The sequence below is a fragment of the Spinacia oleracea genome, chromosome 3, assembly GCF_020520425.1.
Source record: "Spinacia oleracea cultivar Varoflay chromosome 3, BTI_SOV_V1, whole genome shotgun sequence".
Classification (NCBI taxonomy): domain Eukaryota; kingdom Viridiplantae; phylum Streptophyta; class Magnoliopsida; order Caryophyllales; family Amaranthaceae; genus Spinacia; species Spinacia oleracea.
Window position 1 is genome coordinate 19,281,063 of NC_079489.1, and position 12,157 is coordinate 19,293,219.

The window sequence follows — 12,157 nt, forward strand, 5'->3', positions numbered from 1 at the left end:
TTCTCTTCTTTTTAAAATTCTTGTCTAAGGGTTGTTGTTATGTTGTTCTTATAAGAAGTTAACATAGGCGCGCGATTATTGGCTAGGTTCGTTACGCACGCACATTTTTTTGGAGGGAAGGTTGAATCAATGGCCGGAAAATTGTGATTTTTGCCGGAATGTTGCAACAAGGTACTATTTCTAAACATGTTTTTAATTCAAGGTACTATTTGACAAAACTGAAAATGAAGGTACTAGCTCACAAAGTGAGGTGAAAAAAAAGAGTTACTTTTTGAAATTTTACCCAACAAAAATGCTCAAAATAGTTGTAAAACAAACTTTTTTTTATTTTTTTCAACTTGGGCTTCAATCAGGTGATAATCCAACTTGGGCCTTTTTTATTTTATTTTAATAATGAGATTGGGCTTCAATTGTGGAGTTGTAAACTTGTACTTTTTCAATTCGAATTAAACTACTCCGTACCATCCAATAAACAGGTAATAGTCCAAAACCCCTGAAAAAACCCAATTTTCTTCAAAACTTCCGAAATTTCCACCATTAACTATTAACTCGAAAAGCTGTTCTTCAAGCTTTCAACAATGGCGGCCATGTCAACTCACCCTTCAACGAGTTTAACTTGCTCTTTAAAATCTGGGTTGAGCAAGAAATGTTTGATTTCCCAGGCTTTCTCTTCGAAACCCCATAATTTGGGCTATAATCCAAGAAAATGGAAGAATTTGGAGTTTAATAAAATGGTAGTATCTGCAACCAATGTTGATCAGAAGGGCGGTGAGAGTAATTTTTCTTTCAATGGGTCTTCTCCCTCCCCTCGATCACCGTATGTTTTTATTTCTTTGATTTTTTGTAAACCAGTGTTTTAATTTGGATTTTTTTTTTGTTTTGATTTCTACTGTATTATCCATTTTGTTCATCATCGTCTAGTGCATTTATAATGAATTGAGAATGATAAATCACGTTATTGTGGAGTTAAAAATTTGTGATTATAATCGTGTAAAGTTCATTTGGTCAATGGAAAATTAGCTGATTAAAGATACGAAGTATAAGGTTTTGCTTGATTTGGGTATGAGAAGATTGACATTGTTGAGGTCTATGTTAATCCGACTTTTCAGTTCACCTGAAGTACACTCTGACATGGGTATGTATTACACTTGGATACTTTATTTTGGACCAAATTCCTGAAAGTTTCATAAATTGGTCACTTTAGAGTTTTGACCCTTTGATATATGTCTGACCCTTCTATCTGATTCGGAGCAACACAGGTTAAGATATCAATCTGATCACTGAATATATCCTGTTAAATTTCTTAATAGCAACAAAGAAATCAAGGATACTAGTGAAGGAATACTTGGTTTAAGATTTGGGGTTTCAGTCACATAAAAATTAAGAGAAATACACTATTAAGGGGTGTTTGGTTCGCTTACTTTTGGAATGAGCTATCGTTTTGAAATGGGAAAAACCAATACTTAGTGTTTGTTTGAGAATTTTTTTATTTCTAAACGTATACCTCAAACTCACAAAGTATGAGGTTTAGAAACCTAAGGGAGGTGGTGTGTATGACTCATATCATACCTTCAGGTATCAAAAAAAACAAAAATACCCATTCCCGGAAAGAACCATACACATGGAATTAGGAATAAAGTTAAAACCCCATAAAATTCGTGTTTCATCCCCGATTCCAACCCCATACCACTCTGCAAGCCAAACGTCCCCTTATAGAATTTTGGAACTCGTATACAAACTAGCACCAGCAACTTTGTAGAGATTTAGTGCCAAGCGGGCTGTGTTGTGATTCACGATCTTGTAATTACTGAGAAGAACTCTTTGCCTTTCAATGACTTGGAGGCACTCTGCAATAGAGTGATCCCCTTGCTAGTATATGGGGTTTGATAGTACCTAGTCTCGAATTCGATGTGAGGAAATGAATGAATTTGGAGGTAATTTCTGATAGTTCATATGTTATCTACATATTGATCAAGCGTGATATAGTTGGTCATTAGTTTTCTTTTTGTTCTGTGCCCTTCTTAATGATTCAAAGGCTTTGTTATCTGCCTTTTAAAGGCTGTAGTGTTTCTTGTAGAAATACAGCATCATCAGATTGTGGTATGTGACTTTTGCACATTTACTGCGTAATACTGTATGCCAACTGACTTGCTTTTAGAAATGATAAACACTAATCACTGTTTTGTATTTTTCTAAGGGCGAGGAGGCACACAATATCGGTATTTGTTGGGGATGAAAGTGGAATGATAAATCGAATAGCAGGAGTCTTTGCTAGAAGAGGGTATAATATTGAATCCCTTGCTGTTGGGTTGAACAAAGACAAAGCTCTCTTCACTGTTGTTGTCACTGGAACAGACAATGTGTTGCGGCAAGTGATGGAACAGCTTCAGAAGCTTGTGAATGTTTTAAAGGTTGTCTTTCTTTCGGATGATGAATAGTGTGGCATCCATGTTTCCAAATTTCTAGAATGAATCTGTTCTGAAGACCATCTTTTACATTTAGGTTGAAGATATATCCAAGGAGCCTCAAGTAGAACGTGAATTAATGCTTGTGAAAGTCAGAGCCAACCAGAGTAACCGTGCTGAGGTACGAACTTCGTACTTTGTATATGTTTCAGTGTCCAACTAAGCAAAGTAGTGCATTTTGTTAGACTACAGGTGACAGTGATTAGTTCTTGCTAAGATTTTTGGGGCGACTACTGGCTTATTTGCTGTCAGTATTTTTTCTTAGTGGAATGTACTGCATAATTTTGCAATTGACTACTTCTTTTACTCATTTGTTCTCAGTAAATCATTTTTTTGTTTCTTTCGTTTTATTACTGCAGTTGATGTGGTTGGTGGACATCTTCCGCGCCAAAATTGTGGACATATCGGAAGAGAATCTCACGATTGAGGTAACAACTGAAATATTATGCAAGCAAGTTAATTGTCGTAACTATGTATATTAGTTTTTTTAAGATGTCCAAGGATCTCATATGGATTAAATGCTTCATTTGCAATTTTCACCGGTTTGCTGCATTTGTCTAATGTTGACTTTTTTTTTGGGAAAGGGAGCATGATAAATCATTCCCCCCCCCCCCCCCCCACACACACACACAAGAACTGTTCTATTTACAGTGAATCTGTAAATAGGTTTAGAGGTTGTAATCATTTTATTTTACTCTTACCTTTTGGATAAATGAATGTCGCTTGAGTCATTCATATATGCTTGTATGATAATGGTATGAGACCCTGACAGGTAAAATGTTGAAAACTAAAAAGATTATCTAAGAACTGCGTTGCCTTTTGAGGTTTCATTATCACATCATATAGAACTTTTTAATTCGATAACAGATTAACAGTATGTGGTGCAATAAGCTGGCATCTCTACTTGTCAGGATATCAGGTGTGGGCCTTCTGGCTGCATTCGTTGTTGTTTTTCTTTCTGTTTGTGGTGTCATAAAGTAGAGGAACAGGAATCTGCATCTGATGCTTCTTGTACATCCTGTTATGGTTTCAAAATTGTGTTATGATATCCTAATTTTGAAATATAAGATCATAATTGGTTTTCTAGCTCTTGGTAACCTGACCTTTGAGCTATCTTTTGTGATCATATGTTCCACAAAATCATTTCACTTAGCAAGTCGATAATGCAGGTCACTGGGGATCCAGGCAAGTTGGTTGCAGTGCTAAGAAATCTTGGCAAGTTCGGAATTAAAGAGATTGCTCGTACTGGAAAGGTTTAGTTTGATCCTTTCAGCTTTCACATTGCATATCATAAATAACTGTCATAGCTAGAAAATTTTTGTATCTTTTTCTTGGACTATGTTTTTAGTATTATTCGACATGATGTTAATTTACTTTTTAATAGATTGCTCTTAGAAGGGAAAAGTTGGGAGAGTCTGCTCCTTTCTGGCGTTTTTCTGCCGCTTCTTATCCTGATCTTGAAGAAGCTATGTCAGTAGACGCTCTTTCTGGAGTTTCAAGACAAGCACCTGATGATGGATCACCAAACCTATCCGTGGAGGTGTGTTTTCTTGCTGTTCATCGCTGTCACCTCTCATATCAGACAACTGATTGCAATTCATTTGTATGCAGTTTCTCTTTTATTGAAATTACTAATGTTATCCTTGCCAGGACAATGTGTCTAAAATCCTACAATGAGTTGTTGCCTGCTTGTTATTTAGAGAATCGTCCCCCTTACGGACGATTTCATTTAGAACAAATTATCCAAATTGAGGAGTGGAATTCCAAGAGGAAACAGGAATGCTTCCAGTTTGGAGTGCTAGTTGACTACTTGACTTTCATCCATATTGAGGGAAGTAAGATAATCACTTTAAAATGGAGGGAGTAAGAAAGATAGAACAAACATATAGTATGGAGAAAAGTATCCTCCTACCAAAGGGAAGAACGTATAGCTTTAACTTTAAATTTCTGATGGGGACAACCGAGTTTTTGAAGTATCCAGATATTTGAAGTGGATTTCCCGTGTTCCTTTTAATCTGAAATTATGGATCAGACCAATATTTAAAAAGCCATGAGGTGTTAAGGCGATGAGGGTCCTAGAATTTAAGCATAAGGTGCGAATGTGAAGATGAACACCTACATGAAACAAGAAAGATAATCTTAAAATATATATTCAATATGACAACTATTTATAACAATCATTGTATTTATCATAGAACCATATACTTGATAAGACAGTATTTTAGGCAGGTGGTGTCCAGACTCCTTAAGCATGCCTCTTTTGCTTAAAGGCCTCGAGATGGCCATTCTCGTTGCTAGTGGTGGTCATCCTTTGAGCCTTCTGCTTTAGTGCATGGGATGCACTTTTTAATATACTGACCCAAATGATGTCATGCTTTTTCTTAATATGTTTAAAATAACAGGGAATCTCCTTGACTTGTATGGACAATATTGCGTGGTTCTCATTTTGAAAGAGGTGTTGCAAACATAATAAATCCATCCTTATTTCAAAGCTGAGCATCTTGTTGACTTGTCCAAAAAACGTTTTATCAAAATGCTGAGAACTACTTGAGAATTGGTGGTTAACCAAAAGAATTAAAATTTAATACTGAGTCTTCCTTGTAGGCCTATGCCTGTCTATTAGACACCCGGCAAAGCAGACACAACTGAGAAAGTAACACTCTTAATTAGACACCAGGCACAGCAGACGCAACTGAGAAAGTAACACTCTTGTTGCTTTGCACATGTCTTAATGCAAATCCTTATTCTTTAACTACAAATCCATATGATGCAACTCTTAAGGGAATCCTTAGTAACTGCCACTTAATGTGGTGGTGCGTTCTAGCATTAATTGCTTGCTTATATTGAAATAAAAAAGGCCGCTGAATCATGTACAAAACTGTTCCGTGCCAAAGAAACTATCTTCCAGCTATATAATGAAACTTTATGACTGTAATGTGTACTTCCAAAAGTTATGGGAAACATAATTGCTGCAGGGTGATGCTTATCATTGGGATAATATATTTTGTTTAATAGTTGTATTACATAAAATATTCCCCTCCTCTGGCCTAAATATCTTGCTTCATTTTGTAATTTAACTGCTAGGCGTTGCTGCTTGGAACTTCTTATACTATATTCCCCTTTTGTATGTTTCTGGAAATAGCCTAGCTCCTTGCCAGTCTATGCTTTTCACGGAATAGGCTGCATGTTTGACCTCTGTAAACTCCTTTGATGATGGTTATTTGCGTCATTGTTGTGGTTGTGTTGTACTGAAAAGATCTCTGTTTTCTTTTCTCATTGGCTCTCAACAAATGTTATGGTGAAAGTCGATTGATTTGATGGAATATATACTTCTGTTTCCAGGGTGATGTTTATCCTGTTGAACCTTTTGATGGTTTCACAGTTCCTCAAGTCCTTGATGCTCATTGGGGTGTTTTGAATGATGAAGATGTAAGCAACCTTCTTTTTATTTCCCAGAAAGATTGTTGTCCATTTCTATTGCTTGCTTTTATGATTTCAGGTCGCTTGAGTTTTATAGTTGATGCATTAGTAACGTTTTTCTCATGAAAATTTGACTTACATCTTGAGCAAACCCTCCTCCCCAAGGATATGCTTCACTTTCAGCTAGTTTGGCATTTAAATTGCAGAGAAATGAATGGCGTCCTGAACTATATTGAATGACTTGAGTAAAATGGACGTGTAACTGAAAAAGAATGTATAGAGATGAAGGTAAAAAGGGGATTTTGGGATAACGGTTGGGTCAACAAAAGTAAAGGACCACACTGACTACCAGCATTCGAGTTGACTAATTGAATGTCATATAAGAAAAAGGGAGATATTTTGAAACCCCCAAAAGTTAATGGGATATGGTCAGAATCTGTTAGAAGTGTTAGGTTATGCACAAAGATGATTTTATATAATATTTTTTCTACATGTATTGCAGATAACAAGAATGAATTTCTGTTAAACATAACATAAACAGTTTAGTAGCAAGCTGTGGAACAGTGTGTTTAGATAGGGGTATTTGGATAGAAAGGGAGAGAAGAGAAAGTGAGAGATTCATCTTTCCTTGTTTGGATTGACTTGGTTGGGGGGAGGGGGAGGGAATGGAGTTGGTGGGATCCATTATCCTACCAATGTTGGAAGCTCACTCTTCCCTTCCTCCAACCCTCTTTCCTTTCTCTTTCCTTCGGTCATGTTCACTATTAGAAAGTTAGAACATACTGTAAAAAACAGAGAATGACAGTCTGATTTCATCAAGACCTTTTAGCGGTTTACATATATTTGTACATATGTATGATTTGTAGTTTATCACAAAAGCTATATCATGAGGTGACTACTTTTCTGATAGTCAGATTGTGGTGGATGATGCAATCTCGTGTGTCATTTTATGCTTAGGCCGTTTGTGCTATGGAAGTCTACCTAAGTAAGAGGTTTTATATTTTTTGTGATGAAATAGTAAGTAAAAAATCATTTAGAAGAAAATCAAAACTGAAAGGTAGAAAAAGAGATATTTGGAATTGCTATTTTCTGCTGGTTATCTTTTTTAATGTGCTGTGGGCTGTAATGTAACCAGATTCTTCTCAATAGAATGTGAATAATGATACTTGAGTGATCTTGTTTTTGGCTGTATGTACTCAGACGAGTGGGATGCGATCACACACTCTATCGATGCTTGTCAATGACAAACCTGGGGTCCTCAATGTTGTCACAGGGGTTTTCGCTCGAAGGGGTTATAATATTCAGGTCTGTAGTCAAATCTTGCTATCACGATGATCTTATCTTGCAATGAATAATCAAGCTAGTAGTTATTTGATTCCTTTTGGTGCTTGTTAACAGAGTTTAGCTGTGGGTCATGCGGAAGGTGAGGGTCTATCTCGCATCACTACCGTTGTTCCTGGTACAGATGAATCAATCGGCAAATTAGTGCAGCAAATTTACAAGCTGGTTGATATCCATGAGGTGAGGGTCCTTATTCACTTGGCGTGCTTTAGTTGGTTGGTGGATTCTTGTGACATTTCAAACTATAATTTATCTGTGTTAAGCTATTATTGGCAGTTGAGAACATGAAAAGAGCATGTTGCTTTTTCATCATGAATTGTTCTAATTATGGGTTTGATAGTTTCTTGCAAGGGAAGGTTTAGAGGCTAGGATAGAGCATTTGTAGTGGTGCTAGAAAATATGTTTGCATTCATTTCATTGTCAATAGTCCAGTTATGGGTACTGTAGTTACCTAGGGAGGCTGAGAGGCTAAGATTGACGCATGAAGCTTCTTTTGCGAGGTTATTATGCTGGCATACTTGAGCTTATTTTGGTCTTCAGTTTAAATCTTGGTCAGTCCAATTTCCAAATCACCTTTACGCAATTATTGGCAAGTAGCCAAGCAAGCTCCTGTTAGTTGTTCTTAATGTAAATTCCTGAAGCAAGCCAACAGTTGGATCACTGCCATATGAACAGATATGAGTACTTACTCTTCACATAACTTAAACGAATTATGAATGCATATGAAGAACACCAAATAATGGACTCCTCTTTTATTTAGAGAGTTAGACAATATTATGGGCCCTTTGGTTTCCAAGAGGGGAAGGCTAAAGGATAAAGAAAGGGATAGAAGAGCCGAAGAGAAAGAACTGAAAAACTGTCAACTATTTGATGTTGTTTGTGAGGGTTTTAATAGGGAAACAAAACAAAACCACCATCACGACCAAGGCACCAACTCGCCCTCCCTAGCGAAACAAGAGTGGTAAGCCATGGGCTTTTTTCTTTTTTTCCCGATATAGTTTTTGCGGGTAAGTGGTTGTGGGTTTTTGAGTGGTTGGGTTGGTTTTTGTAGTGCTGGTAGTATTGATTTAGACTTGGGTGGTGATGGATTTAGTGGTTGGGTGCAGGGGTTTTTGGGGTGGCTGAGGTGGTTTCCGGCTATGATGCACGGAAACGGCCAAAATCAATCGCCTTCCGTTTCGGAGTTTCTGTTTCGGAAAGGCAAAACTCTGAAACGCGTTCCGAAACGGCTACAAACAATGTCCTTCTTTCGTGAACCGTTTCTCAATTCTCTGAGATAAAGAAACAAGAGAATTGTAGTTTTGGCTTTATAAATCCGTTTCCCTCTTATTGCAAATGTAATTGAAGCAGAAGACGGAGGCGAAGCCGTGAAGAAACCATGAAAATGGTTAGATCTGGAAACAAAAAAGAATATGAAGCAAGGAAGAAGAAAGTATGAACCTCTTGTGACAGCTGGAAGGGTTTTTGAGTGGACAAATTAGCTTTTTATTAATTTTTTCTCTTTTTAGCATTTGAAATCTGATTTTACATTTTTAAATAGTTGTGACAATTTTTATTTGTTCACAACTTCAATACTTTCTTACCTACGGATTTTAGTATATTTTAGAGTAACTTTTTTTGGTTTAACAAAGAAAGAAAGAAATTACAGCGTATTAATGTTTTGGTATGAAAAGTGGTCACTAAAAAATAGAAAATATTAAAAAAAAAAAAATCATGTATCCCTGTTTCCTACCGTTTGAGAATTTTCCCTATCCATTTCCTTTCGCATTTCCGGGTAACCTAGGTTTCTAGGGTGGGTGAAGGTGGTTTCCGGCGTGGGAGGAGTGGTTTAGGGAATGGGGGTGGTTTCTGGTGTGTGCGTGATGGTTTCAGACTTTCAGGTTGGATGATACTGGTGAGTGGTGGCTGGGATGGTGGACTCAGGTAGTGGTGTAGTGTTATCTGTTATGTGGTGGTCAAGGTGAGTCAAAGTGGTGGTCAAGGTGAGTCAAAGTGGTGGTCAAGGTTGGTACGGTTGTTGGGTGTAGAGGAGTGGGGGTTAGGAAGATTCCATTTGGCAGGGGTGGTTTTGAGGGCGCGCGGGGTGAGCGACGGAACAGGGCCCCAAATTTCAGATGTAGTAGAACGTAACTAGTTTCCTAAATATAAACAAAAACAAAGTTCAGGTAGTGGTTAAGGCTTCATTGTGTAATACCCAAGGTCTTGGGTTCAATTCTTACCAAGTTCTTTTTTTATTTTCTTTCCTTTTGTTTTTAATTAAATGAGGGCCTCATTTTGAGAGCCTGCACAGGGTCCCGTTAGTCATAACTTCATTGTATCCCCGACACTGCCGTAAAGGGAATCATTAAAATTGCCTAACAAACAACAAATAAGGGAATCGAGAATGTTGACTGTCTTTCCCTTTCTTGAAACTTCCAAAACAAGCGACCCCTTATAATCAACCCTTGTCTGTCTATAGCTCTTAGTTGTTGAGAGAGGTGGTGGGAGGAGGGCGAATCATGTTGTAGATGTTGTTAAGGAGTGGCTTACAACTTACAAGGACTTTGAGATGATGAGCAATAGCGATATTTAATTGGCATAGCTGACTAGCTGAGTTTCTTTGCTAATGATTTATTATGGAAGGGAAATTCCCCATAATTGTACAAAATTGCTCTTGCAGTATGCTGTGTTTGCCTAACTTCGACTCAAGCTATACACACTTTTTTTGTATAGTAGATGCTATGTTTAACTATGTATGAAATGCAGGATCTCGATTTGCAAATTTATTGCTATCTTTAACGGGGTGTTTGAATAGACACATAGAATGGAAAGGATGGGAAGGGGAAAGAAAGGAAAGGGGAAAATGAGCTCCATTTTCCCTCCAAATCTCTCCAATTTCGGAGGGATGGTAATTATTAAATGGGGAGGGGACATGAATCCCTCCCTCCCCTTCCTTCCACCGACTTTTTATCAAAATAAGGGAGCTTGTTCCCCTCCCTTTCCCTTCCCTTTCTATCCATTTCCTCTTATCCAAACTAAGTGTAAGTGTCAGCTAGTAACATCGATACTTACAAATAGTTAGCATTGAAATGTTAATACTATGTAATAAGAATAGTTAGTGTATGATACATATAGTATGCTGGTGTTTGTTAAACTTCATGCCACTATATTTTGATTCACACTAGCTATTGCAGGAATAGATTTTTCATTAGAATCTCAAGGTTGTTTATTGGGAAAAACATCAGTCAGCGTGAACTTCTAATAAGAAGCTGAGAACAATTTTTTTTTTTAGTGATGCGTTGTTTATCTCTTTCACATCTTAGAGGGCCTTAATTTAATGGAAGGTTTAAGGACAGAAGGAGACTTATTGTAGCAGGGAGATGGGCAAACCTTATTGACTTGTTTAGATAGAAACTAGGGCTGTTATTTGGAATTTGGTTCACAACTATATGGGCTACATCTATGAGTTTAACAATCACTGTTGGTCTCATTCTTTCATTGTGATTAATGAAATGCAGATCTTGATTGAGCTTTTTGTTTCTGATTCAGGTTAGAGATTTCACTCATTTACCGTTTGCTGAGCGGGAGTTGATGTTGATTAAGGTAGCTGTGAATACCACTGCACGGCGTGAGGTTCTTGATATTGCCAGCATTTTTAGAGCTAAAGCTGTTGATGTATCTAGTCATACAATAACACTTGAGGTAACTACTGGGATGCTATTTTGCTGCCTGTGCCTTTTTTTCTTGGTTCCAAAATGTTCTCAACTTGTAAAGACAACCAATAGAGGATGGTCCATGAAGTGTCTATAACTCCGTATTTACAAAGTAGATGCATTGCATACTTGCATCTTATATCATGACAAGCTTATGCACTAAAAATGAATTACATTTTGAATAATCTTATGGTTTTTATTTGGTGTATTTCGTTCTATTATTCACTTTCGAGTCTGGTTCTAATTATTGGGCTTCTGACTATAGCTCACTGGAGATTTGAACAAGATGGTTGCGCTTCAGAGATTGCTGGAACCCTTCGGTATCTGCGAGGTAGGATATCCATATAATGAACTATATTGGCCAGAATACACAGTAACGAATAGTTAGTTGTTTGCATGTTTTTCTGAATTGGGTTTCAACTATATCAGTGCACTTCTGTTAGGTTCAATAAATCATAGTACTTCATATGTGACTTCCATTGCTTATTCTGTAATGGTACAGGTTGCACGAACAGGAAGGGTGGCCTTGGTTCGAGAGTCTGGTGTGGACTCAAAATATCTCCGTGGATACTCTTTTCCTTTGTAAGATTTCTATCAAGACTACAATGTAGAAAGCCGGGTGGATTAACAAAATCTTGTTTCTGCTTTCAAAAATTTTGTACTTTTTTTGGTTACACGTTATTTCAATTTTGTTTCTGTAGGTAGAGGCCAGTGAGATTTTGTTTTGGATGTTAGCAGGTAGAAGAAAGTATGAAATGCTGAATAAATTAATGTGAGTTCCCCAAGAACTTAGTTTCTGTATAGGAAAATGTACTGGTAAAAAAACTACGAAAACTGAAAAGAAAGAGATAAACTTTCGCAGTTATGAAGTCATTTTAAACAGGGAATAGATCTAAATATTGCTGTAAAGCTTGCTAGGAAATGTGGGTTTGAAGATGTGATTTTGGAGTCTCGTTTTGAAGTTCTTATTAGCCGTCTTGTTTTGTGTTCTTGAGTTGTGCATTTAAATCTTTTATTTGAATCTCATGTAAAAAGGAATGACATTTTCGTGCACATCATCTTGCTGTACTAGTGCATTTTAACGTAGAACAAGCGCGAGTCAATCATTGTCATGTGGAGATTTCTACTCGTGAACACTTTATTCCTCAATTAATGCATTATCTCGGCTTTCCCCAAAGGGGGAAAAAATGGCATTTAAACACCGATAATAGTTTTCTATGATATACTCAATTTTTATTT

General features: G+C 37.1%; 1 protein-coding gene across 2 annotated transcripts; it reads left to right on the forward strand.

The window, feature by feature from the left end:
- Positions 1-465: 465 nt before the first annotated feature.
- LOC110788927 (acetolactate synthase small subunit 1, chloroplastic) lies at positions 466-11,807 on the forward strand. Of its 2 annotated transcripts, XM_021993558.2 has the most exons (13): positions 466-817; positions 2,198-2,411; positions 2,503-2,586; positions 2,825-2,893; positions 3,635-3,718; positions 3,850-4,005; positions 5,808-5,894; positions 7,086-7,190; positions 7,284-7,406; positions 10,755-10,907; positions 11,184-11,249; positions 11,421-11,500; positions 11,620-11,807. In XM_021993558.2, the coding sequence occupies exons 1-13, from the start codon at positions 579-581 to the stop codon at positions 11,621-11,623; spliced, it is 1,464 nt and encodes a 487-aa protein (XP_021849250.1). In that variant the 5' UTR covers positions 466-578; the 3' UTR covers positions 11,624-11,807. The 2 variants fall into 2 exon arrangements, with proteins under 2 accessions (XP_021849250.1, XP_021849249.1); XM_021993557.2 differs by having other exon boundaries at positions 467-817; positions 11,421-11,807.
- The last annotated feature ends 350 nt before the right edge of the window (positions 11,808-12,157 follow it).

Excerpts from the sequence above, each read along its gene's own strand:
- LOC110788927 (XM_021993558.2), top strand. The coding sequence starts at position 579 with ATGGCGGCCATGTCAACTCACCCTTCAACGAGTTTAACTTGCTCTTTA. Across the intron at positions 7,191-7,283 it reads GAAGGGGTTATAATATTCAG|AGTTTAGCTGTGGGTCATGC; the intron begins GTCTGTAGTCAA and ends GCTTGTTAACAG. Across the intron at positions 11,250-11,420 it reads AACCCTTCGGTATCTGCGAG|GTTGCACGAACAGGAAGGGT; the intron begins GTAGGATATCCA and ends GTAATGGTACAG.